This window comes from Emys orbicularis, chromosome 16 (assembly GCF_028017835.1).
Source record: "Emys orbicularis isolate rEmyOrb1 chromosome 16, rEmyOrb1.hap1, whole genome shotgun sequence".
In the NCBI taxonomy this organism is placed as follows: Eukaryota; Metazoa; Chordata; order Testudines; family Emydidae; genus Emys; species Emys orbicularis.
In genome coordinates this window covers 14,494,756-14,515,178 of record NC_088698.1, presented here as the reverse complement: position 1 = coordinate 14,515,178, position 20,423 = coordinate 14,494,756, and the positions used below count along the sequence as shown (strand labels likewise).

Genomic DNA, 20,423 nt, shown 5'->3' with positions numbered 1-20,423 from the left:
CTTTTAATGGAGTGAATCACTTTTGAAAATACCCTAAATACTTCATGCAATTTTTCAGTCCATTCGTCAGTCTATTGCAGTTCACATGTGCAAGGGAACAGGCCCAATTAATAAACAGTGAGCAAAGGAAGTTCATCTCTTTCCAGAGCCTTTTTGTCAATGAAATAGTGTTAAAAGTCAGTGCACACCAATAGGTTCTGGCAGCCAACTCTTTATGGCACATGCTCACTTCCCCCCCCTTTTCTCTCTCTCTCTGATCCCTTCACTCTCATCCTAGCATTGTAAGCTCCTGAAAACTTCTGAGAGCCATTGTCCCCTCTGTGCTCTGCCCATGCTTGGTGCTCCACAAATCATCATCTGGAAATCTTAGCCCCCAAAAGTACAGTCCTGTGAGTGTGCTGGGATGGCTGGACAGTAGGTCTGGAGATGTTAAAAATACTTTGTGTGAAGCTTAATAAAACCCTCATTGTTTAAAACTTCTCCATAGTTCAGCCTTCCTCTGCTCCCCTTTCCCCTTATTTCCTTCTGTAGGAGGTGGCAGTGCATGACTGGCCATCCATCCATCCTTCCGTCCATCCATCCATTCACCCACCCGTGTAACCCATATTGTGAGTGGCAGTAGCACGGTGCGATCCGACATATACGTGGCATCTGTGGTACAAATGTATCCCTTTACCTCCCTGGCCCCATGACTGTAGGAGAACCAGTGTTCATGGGTCTCCTTTGTCTGGCTGGCCCAGCACTGCTCAGGGCTCCATGATAAACACTCTGCATGAGGTGAATTCCCAGCTGTACACACGGTGCATGCTGCTGTCTGGGAAGGGTGGGGCAAACTCCAGAGGGCCCCTCAGGGTATCCAGTCTCACATGCTACTGATCCCCCAGCACAACGGACAGGTTTTTAATGGGACACAGACTATCTGCTCTGCCCTGTCAAGGCCCAGATTGTGAAGTAACACAGGCCTGAATGATACCAGAGAATCCGGATTACCAGTAATGTTCTGCTTTCACTTGAAAAGCATCTTGAATCTGAAGGCTCCCAAAGTACTTTAACCATTTACACAGCTGGTCAAACTGGAAATAAATGTCCTTGACTTCACCTCTGGCTGAAACAAAGTAGGTGTCACATAGTGGCCAGCAGCACTAGTTTAATTCAGGCAGATTTCCATGTACAGCTAAACCTGCTGGGAGGACCGGTTGGGTGTGTAGAGAGCTGTCACCTAAGTTGGTGTTTGCAGGATATCAAATGCCACTCGTCCAAAGCGGGGTTTGGGTCTCTACTGACCAGACGTAGCCAGGAGCTCTGGTTACAGCCTATCCCAGGGACCAGCCTGCAGCAGTGTAGTGCCCCTGCCTCTATGGGCCAGATTTGGCCACTTACACCCCTGAGTGTTGAGCTGTTCAGCCAATAGCCCATTGACTCCAATGAGGCTACTTGAAGAGTGACTAATGCTCAGGGAGAAGAAGGTACCGGAATCTGCCCCATTCACGGGCAGAGGTTGACTCAGTACTAACTCACAGAGCAGGCTGCTCTCTGCAGGGCTAGTGACCCAGCTGAGCATTGACCCAGACTAAAAAGAAAACCGTATTAGCTGATAAAAGGGAAATTGATTTTATTGGAAGAGAAGGTGAATATTGCAATTAATACATGAGGTGTAAAAGGGACAAAGAAGTTAAACTCTTCACAGTCACAGCGATAGTAAATTTTTTCTGATTTTATTAATAACATAACAAGGCTGCATCAGAGACTAAAGCAGGAAGGACATTTCCAGGGAATGCAGGGGGGTGAGAGCAGTGGGGACGTGGGAATAAAGACAGGTGTTGTATGGATTGATAAAATCCCCCACCTAAAACAGGAAGCACATTTGCTGGAAATCAGCATTATGGGAATGCTACAGGCAGATCCTGGCTCCCTTGGGGAACCCCCTAAAGACTTACATGGGAACCAGCTGAGCCCCCTATTAAGAACACTCTGAGCTCTTCAGTGACTTCTCGAAGTTCTTCCCATCGTGTGTCACCTGACAGGTGTAGGTCTCATGGGTCTTCCACTTTGATGCATCCAGTGACAGGTAACTGCTGGCCATGTACTTGTTGTCACTCTGTTTGGAGGGTTTGGTCGTCTCCACTCCAGTGGAGATCTGCTGGCCATCAGCTTGCCAGGTCACTTGGACTGACCCTGGGTAAAAGCTGCCCAGCAGACACACCAGTGTGGCTTTGCTCTTTGTTTTTATCTCTTCTGAGGATGGAGGGAAGAGGTGCACGGTAGGAGATGCCTTTGGCTGACCTACAAGACAAGGAGATTCAGTGTTAGAAAACCCAAATCCAGAGACTGCCAGTGCAGAATGTAAGAAATTCCAGATCTCTGCAGTGTAACAAATCCAACCTCTCACAAGTGCCAGGGCAGGGTAATTATCTGAGATGTAAGGTGTTCTTCTGGTTAAGGCTCAGGACCGGGAATCAGGACATTTGGGGTCCAATCCTAGCTCTGCCACTGACATCCTTAGTCAACCTGGCCTAGTTAGTAACCTGTAAAAGGGAATAATATCACTTTACTCATCCTTTTTGTCACTTTAATCCCTGAAGGCTTGATCCCATATTCCTCCTGCACAGATATCTCCTACTGACTTCAAATAACTTGGGGCCTGCAAGGGATACAGTGTTGGCACTAATGGAAAAAAATCAATCGGTGTGAAAGTGAGTAGAGAATTGCATTGCAATCTGTATGCATTGGACTTCTACCAAGAACCAGTCACAAAGAAATGATGCAGCTGATTCTGCATTATACTTCATTTTAGAAATCTAAAAGCAGTTTTCTAAGGATTTTGGACCATGTTGTACTTATTAGTTTAAGGATATTTCTTAAGGTCTAAGCTTTACTTAGAGTTTAATGTGTGTGATTAGGGCATTGGAAGCCACTTCAGTGCTCAGAGAGGAATCCGGGGTAACCCACATTTTTCCTTATGAAATAATCCTATAAAATGTAATTACAAAGCAACCAACATGATCTAAAGAATGGGACATAGAACTAGACACGTTTAAGAGTGTTTTATATAAAGTACCATAAAATTCTATGGAGTTCCAAAAGAGACTTTTTTTAACCATCCTATGGTAGGAATAAAGTCTATATCTTAAATTCTGCAAGTTAGATCAATAAACCCGTTAAGCAATTATTGTCTGCCACATTCTGCAGGCCTTTCTACCCAGGGACAACACTTTTGAATAAGACGTCAATAGGAAATAACCTCCTTAACTCATCCTGTGAGATGCTGGCTGCTGAACAGCCTCATTACCAAGCTGGCTTGTTGCTGAAATGTTTTCAGAAATGTACAGACTCCTAAATAGGACCAATCCCAGCCAAAGGACCCAAGCCAGTATTTGTCTAAGTGCTTTGTTGGATCAGGGTCCAAATGAGCAACAAGGATATTGCAAAATATCACAGTATTGGTTGATTTCACGGTGGGTACAGAGTAGAGTCCCCTGCACCCACGTATGATGTTGTGCTATGTTACTGCATGGAGATATGGAGACAGTAAAGGACCTACTGGCTTAGGAATGGATGCAAAAGTTTGGGAAATTTTTAACCCCCTAGTAAAAGGCACCTGCCTTCTAACTGGGGCCAAACTGAGAAGCTCTTCCTTGTTCCAAGTAGCACTTTACTCCACAAGCGGTCGGTCCCACTGATGTCAGTGGGCCTGTTTGAAAAGTAAGGTGCTGCTCAGCACGAGTAGGCCCAGTGCAGTCTGGGCTGTAGTTATTTCATGCTTTACACAGGTCAAAGCGACAATGTTGTCTGAGCTAGCACAGTCAGCCCTGATTTACTGAGCCCTGGCGAGCCGAGATCTAGCTGCTCCTCAAGGTTTTACTCTAACAGAAGTTGCTGGCCTAGCCAGCATCCTGATCATTGAGCTCAGAAGTTGGCAGCCGGAGAGTGCAGCTTCCAGGAAGCCGTTCAGCCCTTCCAGACTGGCCAGCAACCTCGTTAGTGTGCTCCAGGCTTGAGAGAGGCAATTAGTGCAGCCTCTTTCAAGCCCTCTCCCACTGCAGTCTGCTCCAACCCCACCCCCTTTATCTGTAACTCTCCATATTTCATAGGTGTTGGGTGTCCCTCAGCACCTGTAGAAAATCAGGTTTGAGTGGTATTTCCAAACTGAAATCCACGGTAGCTACAGTCATCCGATGTACAATGGAACCGATCCTCCGGGTTAGGAGTAAGTCAGTCAGTGAAATTATACTCACTCGGTGTAAGGGTAAATCAGTGTAGTTCCATTACTGCCAAGGAGGCTACATTGATTTACACCACATGAAGATCTGTTCTTATATTTTTAAAATTACACTGATCTCATAACTCGCTCTAAATTAGCAATTCTACAAGTAGGGCTGGTGAAAAATTACCCATCAAATCTCTTGTCAGTGGAAAAACTGGCTTTTCATCTCATTGGAATTTTTTGGAGGAAGTGTCTGATAACGAAAAATTTCTTGTTGGAAATGCAAAAACTCAGTACCAAAAGGTTTCTGCAAATATCTGGGGTTTTTTCTTTCTGTTTTCAGTAATTATTGGGTGAATTTTTTTTTTTTTTTTGGCCAAAAAGTCAATTTTCTGCTGAGAATTTAGACAAAAATAACATTTTTCATTTTTGTAGGAATTTTCCAGAAATTGAAACCCCATTTTGTGACTAACTCTTCCCAAAATGAATAGTCTTCAAACTACTCCGGAAGATCAGATTTCAAATCACAAAGGACAAATTATTTTTATCTCACATTAGATTTCAAGGGTTGTACGTCTATGTTAAGGAGGTTTGGGTGAGTTTTGGTGGAGATCTATTGAAAACAAAGGGACTATGTTGTTGTTCTACCTGGCTGAGAATCTGGCCCTTGGTTTCTTTCGCATATTGGGAAAAACCCAGTGCGAATAACTAAGAAATGTCGAGTCCATTAAAACAAAAAACAAGGTAGAAAATATTTTCTTTTAAGATGCTAACACCAGTTATTTAAAAATTGGGACCTGACAAGAGAATCTGGGTAGGTTTCATGGGCAAATTCAGAAACCTGTTCATTGGGAAAAGATAAGAAAAATCCAGCATGGGACATCTACACCCTGTTCTGACTATCCACAGATTAAACATTGTTCTTAACACCGTGTGAAGGTCTCTGCATAAAGGGAGAGGAGACCCAACCCTGGCAGTAAGAGAGAAAAGGAGGAAAAAAACATGGAAACACGACAGGATTGGCATTGAGAAGGAAAGCAGATGAGTAATTCAGTGACTTACCAAGGACGGTCAGCTGGGTTCCTCCACCGAAGACAAACCACAGTGACACATGGCTGTACAAAAACCAGTCAGGTTCAATGGCAGGGAGAGGTCACCACCACTGCACGTGTGGGGAAAATAGACGTGGGACAACAACTGCTGGATCTCCTTGAGGGCGAAGGTTCATCCTTTCTGGAGAAGCTCATAGTACAGTTGATTTAAATGAAGATCCATTGGGAGGTGAAGCAATGGAGTATTCCTTGGGAGAGCTCACATGGGGCCAAATCCTGGTCCCAGCACGCAGCCCACGTAAGAGAACAGAAGATGGTCTTGTACTTAAGGCACTGGAGTAGGAGTCAGAAGATGGGTTCAAGTCCTGGTTCTGCCACAGACTTTCTTTGTGCCCTTGGGCAAGCCACATAATCTCTGTGCCTCAATTCCCCATCTGTAAAATGGGGATAGTACTTCCCTATTTCACAGGGGTGCTGTAAGGATAAATTCCTTTATGGCTGTGAGATGCACAGGTATGACAGTGATACAGGTCATAAACCTGCCTAGATAGAAGTAAACGGCCTGTGTGCTAAGCAGCTGCTACTGCACTGGGTTCCACTGTCCCTGTGCTCCCCCAACACACCCACGGTCTGTGGATCTGCAGGTACCTCCAGCATGCCTGTGTGTGCTGCTGTGGATGGCGCCCCATGGAGCTCCATCTAGCACAATTATGGGTGGAGGAGGGGACACAGAGAGTGTTGAATTGGGGCTGCTAAGCTGTTGGTCCTTCCACTGCCAGCTGGCCCTCAGAGGTCCCCAGGAGGGAAGGGCTGGCAGATTTCTTTGGGATGCTGATAGTGAACACGCTGAGCCATGTTCAACCCTGGTGCAATTATAGTGACTTGTGGGAATTATATCAGAGAAGAATTAGGCCCATTTGCTGCCAGTATTTAATGTATCCAATCGTGTTTTTCATGTGGGCGATACCCCTGTTTCCAAAGCACGTGTCTGTAGCCTACATCCCTGGGAGCGCTGGCATCTCTACAGACATAGTATAAACACTATCCTAGTGTCACACCAACAAGTATCAGCAAAGAAACAGATCTGCCATGCTGGGACTGCATGTGTGTGGATAGGAAAAAAACACCACGTGCTTTCCTCATCTCTCATCCGGATAGTGCAGCCTTCCCTGCACCTGTCAGTGAGAAGCTACCACATCCCATGACATGCGGTTCTGCCTTACCTGATCAGGATCTCCAGATAGTCCGTGGGTGAGGGGTCGCTCTGAAAAAGCTGCATCATGATGTTCTGTCTCGCATTTGGCTGGTAAAGTCTCCACACCGGACGTGTCCGAGAAACAAATAAATAGTGCTCGAGATCCATGGTCCATGAAACCGATCACCACCATCCTCTGCTGGGACCCCAACCATGGATCGGATGCAGGCGTTCTGGTCAGTCTCTCTAGAAGCCAAGATTCTGCATCTGGCATATGCTGGAAAATGCTCCAAGCCCTGTTAGTACCAATACAAGGCAATGTTGGGATCAATGTCCAGTATGCAGCAGAGATCAGCACTTTCCTGAAGGGAAATTAACTCAGTGCCACCAACGACAGCCATTTGCTCTGTATTTCCCAGCTGTTCTCAGCAGTAAATCCCTGCGCTGCTTCCCTGGACAAAGCTGCCATGAGACTCACACCATTGCTGGGCTATTCCCTGCCCCTCACCTTAGGAGAGCAGCTCTGGGGCCTGCTGCCCAGCAGAGTGTGGGCGTGAGGTGCCCCTCTCACCAAGGGCAGGGCCAGTAAACATCTAGGCTGTGAGCTGTGTCCATGCTCAGCTGGTTTCTTCTGAATTAAACCAGGGCACTGGACCCTCCCTCTGACTGTAAATACAAACTCCCTTTAGTGCCTGGTGTGTGTCAGCTCAGCACGGCCAGGGGAGTGAATGGTACCAGCCCCATTTCCTCATTATTGGGCCATAGCTGAAGCCAAGGATCATGTGCTGTGTTTAACACGTGATCCGGCACCTACTGAAGATGGTGGGGAAGCTCGTGTGACTTCAGTGGTTCGGGCTCAGTCCCTGCGAGAATTCCCTGGGAAGTGGAGGGCAGGCCTGAGCCGCTAGCAAAAGTGTCCAAGTCCCATTGTCAGAAGTGACTTAAGCACTTAGGCCTGGAGTGTTAATGGTGTTTAAGCATCTAAATATACAGGTAGGCGCCTCGTGGGATTTTGAGAAGCACCTGTCTGCCAAACGCCCATTCATTTCAATGCCTTTTAAATCTGTTCCTTAGGCTCCTAAATCCTATTGACTTTCAGTTGAACTTAGACTTTTAATGGAGTGAATCACTTTTGAAAATACCCTAAATACTTCATGCAATTTTTCAGTCCATTCGTCAGTCTATTGCAGTTCACCTGTGCAAGGGAACAGGCCCAATTAATAAACATTAAGCAAAGGAAGTTCATCTCTTTCCAGAGCCTTTTTGTCAATGAAATAGTGTTAAAAGTCAGCGCACACCAATAGGTTCTGGCAGCCAACTCTTTATGGCACATGCTCGCTCTCTCTCTCTTTTTCTCTGATCCTTTCACTCTCCTTCTTGCAGTGTAAGGGCTTGAAAACTTCTGAGAGCCATTGTCCCCCGTGCTCTGCACGCTCTTGGTGCTCCAGAAATCATCATCTGGAAATCTTAACCACCCCTCCTCCCCCGAGTACAGATGTGTGTGTGAGGGTGTTGGGATGGTGGGGATGTAAAAAATACTTATTTAAGAAACCATCATTCTTTAAAACTCATCCATAGTGCAGTCCCCCTCAGCTCCCCTTCCCCCTTATTCGTTTCTGGAGGAGGCGGAAGTGCATGATAAACGCTCTCCATGAGGCCTGTTCCCAGCTGTACACACGGTGCATGCTGCTGTCTGGGAAGGGTGGGACAGACTCCAGGGTGCCCCTCAGAGTATCCAGTCTCACATGCAACATGAAACTCATCCATGGACCCCCAGCACCATTTATGGGTTTTAATGGGACACAAACTGTCTGCTCCGGCCCATCAAGGCCCAAACTGTGCAACACACACGACTTACTAAGGGCCCCAGTGTTGTGCACCCAGAGAATCCAGATCATCAGGAATGTTCTGATTTAGTTCTAAATAATGATGCTTTTCAAATATAATATCTTGAATCTGAAGGCTCCCAAAGCACTTTACACACTTACACAGCTGGTCAAACTGGACATGAGGGTCTCTGCCTTCACCTGCGGTTGAAACACCAGGACCTATCACACAGTGGCCAGCAGCACTGGTTTATTTCAGGCAAATTTCCCTGTACAGCTGAATGTGCTGAAAGGGCAGGTTGGGTGGGTAGAGAGTTGTCACCCAGGTTGGTGTTGGCAGGATATTAAAGGCCACTTTTCCAAAGAGGGGTTTGTGTCTCTACTGACCAGAAGTAACTAGGAGCTCTGTTTGCAGCCTATCCCAGGGACCAGCCTGCAGCAGTGTGGTGCCCCTCCCACTATGGGCCAGATTTGGACACTTATTCCCCTGAGTGCTGAGCTGTTCATTGACTCCAATGAGGCTTGTTGAAGAATGACTAATGCTCAGGGAGAAGCAGGGAGCCGGAATCTGCCCCATGCGCGGGCAGAGGTTGACTCAATACTAACTCACAGAGCAGACTGCTCTCTGCAGGGCTAGTGACCCAGCTGAGCATTGACCCAGCCTAGCCCTGCTGGTCTATTGGGAGCTGCCAGGATCCCAGCACAAGCAGGGCTGGTTGCAGAGCCCCGGGGGTTGCATTACGCTCTCATGTAGCCCCCTATCACCCAGTGATTCCCTAACACAATGTGTGCTCTGCAGGCAGATTTGTGCAGCAGCAATTGTCACACCTCAGCGAAGGGTGGCTGAGACCCAGAGTGACCAGTCTTGGGGACGACAGTCACAGCTTGGGTAATGATCCCTGAGTGACATCTCCTCCCCCTCCCCTGCTCTCCATGACATTACACGTCACTTCTCATTAGCTTGTCTGAAACCCCAAAGCCAACGAGATCCTTACTAAAAAGAAAACCATATTGGCTGATAAAAGGTAAATTTATTTTATTGGCAGATAAGGTGAACATTGCAATTAATACACAAGATGTAAAAGGGACGGAAGAAGTTAAACTCTTCACAGTCACAGCGATAGTTGAATATTTCTGATTTTATTAATATCATAACAAGGCTGCATCAGAGACTAAAGCAGGAAGGACAATTCCAGGGAATGCAGGGGGGTGAGAGCAGTGGGGCATGGGAATAAAGACAGGTGTCATGAATTGGTAAAATCCCCCACCTAAAAGAGGAAGCAGATTTGCTGGAAATCAGCATTATGGGAATGCTACAGACAGATCCTGGCTCCCTTGGGGAGCCCCCTATAGACTGACACAGGAACCGGCCAAGCCCTCAGGGGGTCAGAGGGTTAAGAACACTCTGAGCTCTTCAGGGACTTCTCGAAGTTCTTCCCATCGTGTGTCACCTGACAGGTGTAGGTCTCATGGGTCTTCCACTTTGATGCATCCAGAGACAGGTAACTGCTGGCCATGAACTTGTTGTCACTCTGTTTGGAGGGCTTGGTCGTCTCCACTCCAGTGGAGATCTGCTGGCCATCAGCTTTCCAGGTGACTTGGACTGACCCTGGGTAAAAGCTGCCCAGCAGACATACCAGTGTAGCTTTGCTCTTTGTTTTTATCTCTTCCGAGGATGGAGGGAAGAGGTGCACGGTGGGAGATGCCTTTGGCTGACCTACAAGACAAGGAGATTCAATGTTAGAAAACCTATATCCAGAGACTACCAGTGCAGAACGTTCGACATTCCAGATCTCTGCAGTGTAACAAATCCAACCTCTCACCAGCGCCGGGGCAGGGTAATTATCTGAGGTGTAAGATGTTCTTCTGGTTAAGGCCCAGGACTGGGAATCAGGACATTTGGGGTCCAATCGTTGCTCTGCCACAGGCTTCCTTAGTGAACCTGGCCTAATAAGTTACTGTCCCTATGCCTGTGAAAGGGGATAATATCTCTTTACTCATCCTTTTTGTCACTTTAGTCCTTGAAGGCTTGATCTTGTATTCTTCCTGCACCCATAACTCCCACAACTTGGGATCTGCAAGGTGTACAGTGTTGGTACTAAAGATACAAATGATTGTTATGAAAGTGAGCAAAGTAGTAGGTTGCAATCTATATGCATTGGACGTCTAGCATGAGTGGTTCACAAAGAAAAGCTGCAGTTCATTCTACATTGTGCTTCATTTAAAAAATCTGAAATCCGCTTTCTGAGGGTTTTGGACTATGTTCTGGATATTTGTTCGGGGTTATTTCTTAGGGTCTAAACTTAACGTAGAGTTTAATGTGTGTAGTTAGGGCACCAGAAGCCACTTCAGTGGCCAGAAAGGAATCTGGGGTAACCCACGTTTTTCCTTATGGAAAAAGCCAATAAAATGTAATAACAAAGCAACAAACATGATCTGAAGGATGGGACAGGGGATCTAGACACATTGATAGCGTTCTATAGAAACTACTGTAAAATAGTACACAACTTCCATAGAGAGAGCTTTTTGAACCAATCTATGGTATTCTATGGCACAGATAAAGTTTCAAGATATTAAATTCTGCAGCGTAAGTCAATGATGTCATTGAGGAGTTATCATTGTCTATCATATTCTGTAGGTCTTTCTGCTAAGGGTCAGATCTGTATGACTCTTGGCTGGGAAATAGCCTTTTATCGCAGCGTGTTATATGCTGGATACTCTTGTTGCTGAAATGTTTTCAGAAGCATTTATGAGACCAAAGCACTCGAGCCAGTAGGTGTCTCAGTGCCTTGCTGGATCAGAGTCCAAGACAAGAGGAAAAGGGACATTGCAAGATTTCCCAGTGGGTGCAGAGTCGAGTCCCCCAGGCCCTAGCTTGATGTTTGGCTATGTTACTGCATGGAGATATGGAGACAATAAAGGACCTTCTGGCTTAGGAATGGGCGCACCAGGGGGTTAAAAATTCCTCAGACTTTTAACACCTAGACACCTGGGATCAAACTGAGAAACTCTTCCTCATTCCAGGTAGCACTTTACTCCACAAGCGGTCGGTCCCACTGATGTCAGTGGGCCAGTTTGCTGCTCAGCGTGAGTAGGCTCAGTGCAGTCTGGGCTGTAGTTATTTCATGCTTTACACAGGTCAAAGCGACAATGTTGTTTGAGTTAGCACAGTCAGCCCTGATTTACTGAGCCCTGGCTAGCCGAGATCTATCTGCTCCTCAAGGTTTTACTCTAACAGAAGCCTGCTGGCCCAGCCAGCATCCTGGTCATTGTGCTCTGAGCCTGGCAGACCCAGAATGCAGCTTCTAGGAAGCCATCCAGCCCTCCCAGACTGGCCAGCAATCTTGTTAGTGTGCTCCAGGCTTGAGAGAGGCAATTAGTGCAGTCTCTTTCAAGTCCTCCCTTCACAGGCTGTTTCAACCCCACCCCATTTATCTGTAGCCCTCCATATTTCAAAGGTGTTGGGTGTCCCTCAGCACCTGCAGAATATCAGGGTTGAGTGGCATTTCCAAACTGAAATCCACGATATCTACAGTCATCCAATGTACAATGGAACCGATCCTCCGGGTCAGGAGTAAGTCAGTCAGTGTAACTACTCTCACTCAGTGTAAGTGTAAATCAGTGTAGTTCCATTGTTGCCAAGGGGGCTACACTGATTTACACCACACGAAGATCTGTTCTTGTATTGTAAAAATATCAGTTGCTGAACTTGCTCTAAAAGGATACTGCAAATAGGGGTGTAAAAAATTCCCCACCAAATCTCTTGTCAATTTAAAATTGGGTTTTTATCTAAATGGAAGGTTTTGCAGAATGTTTCTGCAGATCTTGGGGGAAAAAAATATTTTTTTCTTGTTGGAAAAGCAAAAACTCAAAACCAAATATTTCCACCTAAACTGTGATTTCTCCCGCCCCCCGGCTTGTCAGTAATTGTTCGGTGACAACGTTTTAGTGTTGGGGTTTTTGCCCAAAAGTCAAAATTTTCTGCTGAAAATTTAGATGAAAATATTTTTTTCATTTTTGTTGAAAATTTCCAGAAACTTTAATCCTATTTCGTGACCAACTCTCACTAATTTGAATGTTCTTCAAGCTAACCAAACAAATCAGGTCTTAGATTGCAACAAACACATTATTTTCTATATCACATTAGGTTTTAAGGTATTTTACATCCATCTTAAAGAGATTTGGATGAGTTTTGGTGTAGGTTTATTGAAGACAGTGGGACTATTTTGTTTTACCTTGGTTGAGAATCTGGCCCTTGGTTTCTTTCACATATGAGTCAAAACCGAGTGCTAATAAGAAATGTCTAGTCCACTAAAACCAAACCAAATTAAAAAAAACAACAACACACACACAGGAGGTGGGAAAATATTTCCCTGAAGAGGCTAATACCAGTTATTTAGAAATTGGTACCTGACAGCAGAATCTGCACAGGTTTCATGGGCAAATTCAAAACCCCTTTCAGAGGGAAAATATAAGAAAATCCAGCATGCGACATGTACACCCTATTCTGACTATCCACGGGTTAAACATTGTTCTCAACCCCGTGGGAAGGTCTGTGCATAAAGTGAGAGGAGACCCGAGTCTGGCACTAAGACAGAAAAGGAGGAAAAAATCATGGAAACATGACAGTATTGGCATTGAGAAGGAAAGTTTGTGAGTAATTCAGTGACTTACCAAGGACGGTCAGCTGGGTTCCTCCACCGAAGACAACCCACAGTGACACATGGCTGTACAAAAACCAGTCACGTTCAATGGCAGGGAGAGGTCGCCACCACTGCACGTGTGAGGAAAATCGTCATTGGAAAACTGCTGGCTCTCCATGAGAGTGAAGGTTCATCCTTTCTGGGGAAGCTCATAGTACAATTGATTGAATGAAGTTCCATTGGGAGGTGAAGCAATGGAGTATTCCTGGGAGAGCTCACATGGGCCCACGTAAGAGAGCAGAGGATGGTCTTGTACTTAAGGCACTGGAGTAGGAGTCAGGAGATTGGGGTGCAACTCCTGGCTCTGCCACAGACTGACTTTGTGCCCTTGGGCAAGTAACATAATTCTGTGCCGCTATTCCCCATCTGTAAAATTGGGATAGTACTTCCTTATTTCACAGGGGTGCTGAAAGGATAAATTCCTTTAGGTCTGAGAGATGCTCAGGTACAACAGTGATACAGTCATAACCCAACCTAGATAGAAGTAAACGGGCTGTGTGCTAGGGAGCAGCTACTCCACTGGATTCCACTGTCTCTGTGCTCCCCAACACACCCACGGTCTGTGGATCTTCAGCTGGCCCTCGTAGGTCCCCAAGAGAGAGGGGCTGGCAGATTTATTTGGGATGCTGATAGTGAACATGCTGAGCCACGTTCAACCCTGGTGCAATTATAGTGGTTTGTATGGAATTTTGCCATAGAAGAATTAGGTCCATTTGCTGCCAGTATTTAATATATCCAATCGTGTATCTCATGTGGGTGATACCCCTGTTTCTAAAGCACGTGGCTGTAGCCAACACTTCTGGGAGCAATGGCATCTCTAAAGACATAGTGTAAAAACTCTCCTAACACCACACCAACAAGTGTCAGCAAAGAAACAGATCTGCCATGCTGGGGCTGCATGTGTGTGGATAGGAAACCAACACTGCGTGTTGTCCTCATCTCTCATCTGGATAGTGCAGCCTTCCCTGCACCTGTCAGTGAGAAGCTACCACATCCCATGACACATGGTTCTGCCTTACCTGATCAGGATCTCCAGATAGTCCATAGGGCCAGGAGTCACTCTGAGTTACTGCGCACAGCATGTCCTGTGTTCACTTTTGGCTGAAGGATGCCGGGGGCTGGTGAAGTCTCCACACTGGACATGTCCGAGGAACAAGTAAATAGTGCTCGAGATCCATGTGCCATGAAACCGATCACCACCATCCTCTGCTGGGACCCCAACCATGGATCGGATGCAGGCGTTCTGGGCAATCTCTCTAGAAGCCAAGATTCTGCATCTGGCATATGCTGGAAAACGCTCCAAGCCCTGTTAGTACCAATACAAGGCAACGTTGGGATCAATGTCCATTGTGAGGCAGAGATGAGCCTTTTTCTGAAGGGAGCCCCTCAGGTGCCTTTAGAAATTAACTCAGTGCCACCAACGACAGCCATTTGCTCTGTATTTCCCAGCTGTTCTCAGCAGTAAATCCCTGCGTTGTTTCCCTGGACAGAGCTGCCATGAGACTCACACCATTGCTGGGCTATTCCCTGCCCCTCACCTTAGGAGAGCAGCTCTGGGGCCTGCTGCCCAGCAGAGTGTGGGCGTGAGGTGCCCCTCTCACCAAGGGCAGGGCCAGTAAACATCTAGGCTGTGAGCTGTGTCCATGCTCAGCTGGTTTCTTCTGAATTAAACCAGGGCACTGGACCCTCCCTCTGACTGTAAATACAAACTCCCCTCAGTGCCTGGTGTGTGTCAGCTCAGCACGGCCAGGGGAGTGAATGGTACCAGCCCCATTTCCTCATTATTGGGCCATAGTTGAAGCCAAGGATCATGTGCTGTGTTTAACACGTGATCCGGCACCTACTGAAGATGGTGAAGAAGCTCCTGTGACTTCAGTGGTTTAGGCTCTGACCCTGCGAGAATTCCCTGGGAAGTGGTGGGCAGGCCTGAGCCGCTAGCAAAAGTGTCCAAGTCCCATTGTCAGAAGTGACTTAAGCACTTAGGCCTGGAGTGTTAATGGTATTTAAGCGTCTAAATATACAGGTAGGCGCCTTGTGGGATTTTGAGAAGCACCTGTCTGCCAAACGCCCATTCATTTCAATGCCTTTTAAATCTGTTCCTTAGGCTCCTAAGTTCTATTGACTTTCAGTTGAATTTAGACTTTTAATGGAGTGAGTCACTTTGGAAAATACCCTAAATACTTCATGCAATTTTTCAGTCCATTCATCAGTCTATTGAAGTTCACGTGCGCAAGGCAACAAACACTGAGCAAAGGAATAAACACTGAGCAATAAACACTGAGCAAAGGAAGTTCATCTCTTTCCAGAGCCTTTTTGTCAATGAAATAGTGTTAAAAGTCAGCGCACACCAATAGGTTCTGGCAGCCAACTCTTTATGGCACATGCTCGCTCCTCCCCATTTCACACACACACTCGCTCTGTCTGATCCCTTCACTCTCATCTTAGCATTCATTGTAAGCTCCTGAAAACTTCTGAGAGCCATTGTCCCCTCTGTGCTCTGCCCACGCTTGGTGCTCCACAAATCATCATCTGGAAATCTTAGCCCCCAAAAGTACAATCCTGTGAGTGTGCTGGGATGGCGGGACATTAGGTCTGGGGATGTTAAAAATACTTTGTGTGAAGCTTAAAAAAACCCTCATTGTTAAAAACTTATCCATAGTTCAGCCTTCCTCTGCTCCCCTTTCCCCTTATTTCCTTCTGTAGGAGGTGTCAGGGCATGACTGGCCGTGCATCCATCCATTCACCCACCCGTGTAACCCATATTGTGAGTGGCAGTAGCACGGTGCGATCCGACACATACGTGGCATATGTGGTACAAATGTATCCCTTTACCTCCCTGGCCCCATGACTGTAGGAGAACCAGTGTTCATGGGTCTCCCTTGGCTGGCTGGCCCAGCACTGCTCATGGGTCCATGATAAACACTCTGCATGAGGTGAATTCCCAGCTGTACACACGGTGCATGCTGCTGTCTGGGAAGGGTGGGGCAAACTCCAGAGGGCCCCTCAGAGTATCCAGTCTCACACGCTACTGATCCCCCAGCACAACTGATGGGTTCTTAATGGGACACAGACTATCTGCTCTGCCCTGTCAAGGCCCAAATAGTGCAGCACCCCAGAAGTAACACAGGCCTGAGTGGTACCAGAGAATCCAGATCACCAGTAATGTTCTGCTTTCACTTGAAAAGCATCTTGAATCTGAAGGCTCCCAAAGCACTTCACCCATGTACACAGCTGGTCAAACTGGACATAAGGGTCACTGCCTTCCCCTTTGGCTGAGACACAGCAGGTGTCACACAGTGGCCAGCAGCATTAGTTTAATTCAGGCAGATTTCCATGTACAGCTGAAGCTGGTGGGAGGGCCGGTTGGGTGGGTTGAGAGCTATCACCTAAGGTGGTGTTTGCAGGACATTAAAGGCCACTTTTCCAAAGAGGGGTTTGGGTCTCTACTGACCAGAAGTATCCAGAAGTTCTGTTTACAGCCTATCCCAGGAAACCGCCATCAGTACTGTAGTGCCCCACCCACTATGGGCCAGATTTGGCCACTTATTCCCCTGAGTGCTGAGCTGTTCAGCCAATAGCCCATTGACTCCAATGAGGCTACCTGAAGAATGACTAATGCTCAGGGAGAAGGTACCGGAATCTACCCTGTGCGCGGGCAGAGGTTGACTCTGTACTAACTCACAGAGCAGGCTGCTCTCTGCAGGGCTAGTGACCCACCTGAGCATTGACCCAGACTAAAAAGAAAACCATATTAGCTGATAAAAGGGAAATTGATTTTATTGGAAGAGAAGGTGAATATTGCAATTAATACACAAGATGTAAAAGGGACAGAAGAAGTTAAACTCTTCACAGTCACAGCGATAGTCAATTTTTTCTGATTTTATTAATAACATAACAAGGCTGCATCAGAGACTAAAGCAGGAAGGACAATTCCAGGGAATGCAGGGGGGTGAGAGCAGTGGGAACATGGGAATAAAGACAGGTGTCGTATGGATTGGTAAAATCCCCGCTAAAACGGGAAGCAGACTGGCTGGAAATCAGCATTATGGGAATGCTACAGGCAGATCCTGGCTCCCTTGGGGAACCCCCTACAGACTGACACGGGAACCGGCCAAGCCCTCTGGGGGTCAGAGGGTTAAGAACACTCTGAGCTCTTCAGGGACTTCTCGAAGTTCTTTCCATCGTGTGTCACCTGACAGGTGTAGGTCTCATGGGTCTTCCACTTTGATGCATCCAGAGACAGGTAACTGCTGGCCATGTACTTGTTGTCACTCTGTTTGGAGGGTTTGGTTGTCTCCACTCCAGTGGAGATCTGCTGGCCATCAGCTTTCCAGGTGACTTGGACTGACCCTGGGTAAAAGCTGCCCAGCAGACACACGAGTGTGGCTTTGCTCTTTGTTTTTATCTCTTCTGAGGATGGAGGGAAGAGGTGCACTGTAGGAGATGCCTTTGGCTGACCTACAAGACAAGGAAACTCAGTGTTAGAAAACCCCAAACCAGAGACTAGCAGTGCAGAATACAGGAAATTCCAGATCTCTACAGTGTAAGAAATCTAATCTCTCACAAGCGCCGTGGCAGGGTAATTATCTGAGGTGTTCTCCTGGTTAAGGCACAGGACTGGGAATCTGGACACTTGGGGTCCATTCCTAGTTCTGCCACAGGCTTCCTCTGTGAACGTGATGAAGTCACTTACCTCTCTGCCTATGAAAGGGGATTACATCACTGAACTCACCGCACGCAGGCTTTTTCTCAAGGTTTATGTTTTTTTATATATTTCTAAAGCGCTGTGAGACACTTGGTGGAAGATGCTGTAGAATCGCGAAGTATTATCAGTATTGTTTCCAAGCTCACCTTTTCATTCATTGTTGCTCAGATACAGGGAAATACGACTTCTAAACAGCTAGCAACCTAGGCAGTTTGCAAAGAATTTCTCATTTTTAAGTGCCAGATTTTGCTCCCCTTCCTCACATTGAGTAGCACCTTCCTTCTCAAATGTGCCGGTTAGTGCAGACGAAGGTGCTACTCATTGAATTAACTCGGAAGATATTTCCATGGTGAAAACACACTCTCTCTCTCTCTCTCTCTCTCTTCTTGAGAAATAAGAGAGAGAGAGAGAATCTGCGAATGAGATATTGAGAGCCATTCACAAAGAAAAACTGCAGGTCACTCGGCCTTCTGCCCATCTTAGAAATATAAAAACAGCAGATAAGTATCTTCCTAGGACTACGTTGTGTCTTTTATTTTGGGGGTATTTCTTAAGGCCTTAGCTTAGAGTTTAATTTGTCTGTTTGGGCCTTGGGGGCTGTTTCACTAGAGGCACAGAGGAATCCTGGGGTAACCCCCATTTTTCTTAATGAAAAAAATGCTATAACAGATAATTACAAAAAACCACTATGCATTAAATAGTGTTTTATAGAAAGCACTGTAAAATTCTGTACAGTTTAGAGAGAGAGAGAGAGAGTTTGTTTTTGAACTATCCTATGGAATTCCATAGCAGGGATAAATTTTCTGTTCTAATCCCATTGTTGAATTATCATTGTCTATCTGGGTCTGTAGGTCTCTCTGCTAAGGGTCAGATCTTCTGATTAACACCTGGGTGACAAACAACCTCCTACCACACCCTGGTTGCCTGTTCCTGTTGCTGAACAGCCTAGTTACCAAGCAAGCTTGTTGTTGAAACGTTTTCATTTATGGGACCAATCCCTGCTACAGGGCCCGATCCAGTGTGCGTCTGAGCACTTTGCTAGATTGGGGTTCAAGACAAGAGGAAAAGGGACCTTGCAAAATACCACAATGGGGGTTGATTTCATGGTGGGTGCAGAGTAGATTCCCCCGGGCCCCAGCCTGGTGCTGTGCTGTGTGACTGCATAGAGACAGGGAGACATTGAAGGCACGACCTGCTTAGGAAGGGACGCAAAAGTTTGGGGAATTTTTAAACTCTTAGTAACATTTATGCACCAGCCTTGTCGCGGGGCCAGATTGGGATGCCCGTCCTCGTGCCTGGTTGCACCTTACTCCATAGGCGGTCGGTCCCATTTCATTAGTGGGACTGTATGAAAAGCAATGTGCTATTCGGTCACTTGTCTAGTCACTTGTCACTTGTCTAGCTCTAACTGAGCAATGCTACAAATAGGGCTGGTTGAAAATGACCCATGAAAACTATTTTCAGTGGAAAACTGGTTTTCAACTGAATGAAAATTTTTGTGGGAAGGATCTGCTTTTCTCAAAAAAAAGTGTTTGTTTTTTTGTTGAGAATGCCAAAATGAAAAAAATTGAAATCTTAAGCTAGAAACTGTCAATAACTGAAGCATTTTTGGTTTTCAGCTGAAAATGCTTGTTTGAATTTTGGACACCTTCAGATAAAAATGATTTTTTTGTTTTGCTTTTCCTGAAATTATTCACAGAATAAAACTGTATGTTCTGTCCAGCTCTCATTCCTAAGCATTTCTTTCCAACGGCCCCTGGCAAATCAGATTTAAATCACCAGGGAAACAATGATTTTTATAGAACATTAGATTTCCTGGGATTGGACACCTGTCTGTAGGAGCCTGGGGTGAGGTTTGGTGGAGCTCTATTGCGGACAATGGAGCCAGGGCAGTGTGCAGCACCTGAGAAGCTGGCCCTGGGTTTCTTTCATACACTGACTAACACCCGGTGCTACTGAGAAATAGTTCATACCTTAAAAGAAAAGGAGGGAAAATCTTTTCCTTACGGGGCTAACACTAGGTCATCATAACTGGGGACCCAGTGGCAGAATCTCAATAGGTTTCATGGGCAAATTCAAACTTCTCTTCATTGGGAAAAGAAAAGAAAACCCAACATGTGCCGTGTACACCTGCTATGGCTATCCAGAGAGACTAAATGTTATTCCCAACACTGTGTGAAGGTCCATATATAAAGTGAGAGGAGGGCCGAGCCCAGCATGAAGACAAAGAAATCAGGAAAAAATCATGGAAAACGTACAATACAGCCAGGAGAAGGAAAGTTTGTGAGTAATTCAGTGACTTACCAAGGACGGTCAGCTGGGTTCCTCCACCGAAGACCCACCACAGTGACACAGGGCTGTACAAAAACCTGTCCCAGTCGATGGTAGGGAGAGGTCATCGCCACTGCCCGGGTGGGGAAAAAGAGGCGCGGGGCAATTTCCACTTGTTCCTCAGGGGAGTGCAGGTGTCCTTTGAGGAGAAACTCGTGCAATTGGAAGAGTGAAGATCCATGGGGAAGTGAAGCAATGGAGTATTCCTTGGGACAACTCACAATAAGGCCAAATCCTGGTCCCCGCACACAGTCCACATAAGAGAGTAGAAGATAGTCATGTCGTTAAGGCATTGGAGTGGGAGTCAGGAGACTGAGGTTCAAGTCCTGGCTCTGCCACAGACTTTGTATCCTTGGGCAAGTCACGTCATCTCTCTGTCTCCATTCCCCATCTGTAAATTGGGGGCA

At 46.3% G+C, this 20,423-nt stretch overlaps 3 gene segments (V, D, J or C); all 3 read right to left on the bottom strand.

Annotated features, from left to right (window-relative positions):
* Positions 1 to 1,960: 1,960 nt before the first annotated feature.
* Positions 1,961 to 6,619, bottom strand: LOC135890562 (immunoglobulin lambda constant 1-like). The segment is given in 3 exon segments: positions 1,961 to 2,283; positions 5,267 to 5,319; positions 6,480 to 6,619. Coding segments are annotated over 3 exon segments (516 nt in total).
* A 2,680-nt stretch (positions 6,620 to 9,299) lies between these two features.
* Positions 9,300 to 14,025, bottom strand: LOC135890561 (immunoglobulin lambda constant 1-like). The segment is given in 3 exon segments: positions 9,300 to 9,994; positions 12,952 to 13,004; positions 14,000 to 14,025. Coding segments are annotated over 3 exon segments (402 nt in total).
* Positions 14,026 to 16,746: 2,721 nt separating this feature from the next.
* LOC135890560 (immunoglobulin lambda constant 1-like) lies at positions 16,747 to 20,296 on the bottom strand. The segment is given in 3 exon segments: positions 16,747 to 17,438; positions 19,990 to 20,054; positions 20,238 to 20,296. Coding segments are annotated over 3 exon segments (447 nt in total).
* Positions 20,297 to 20,423: the final 127 nt, after the last annotated feature.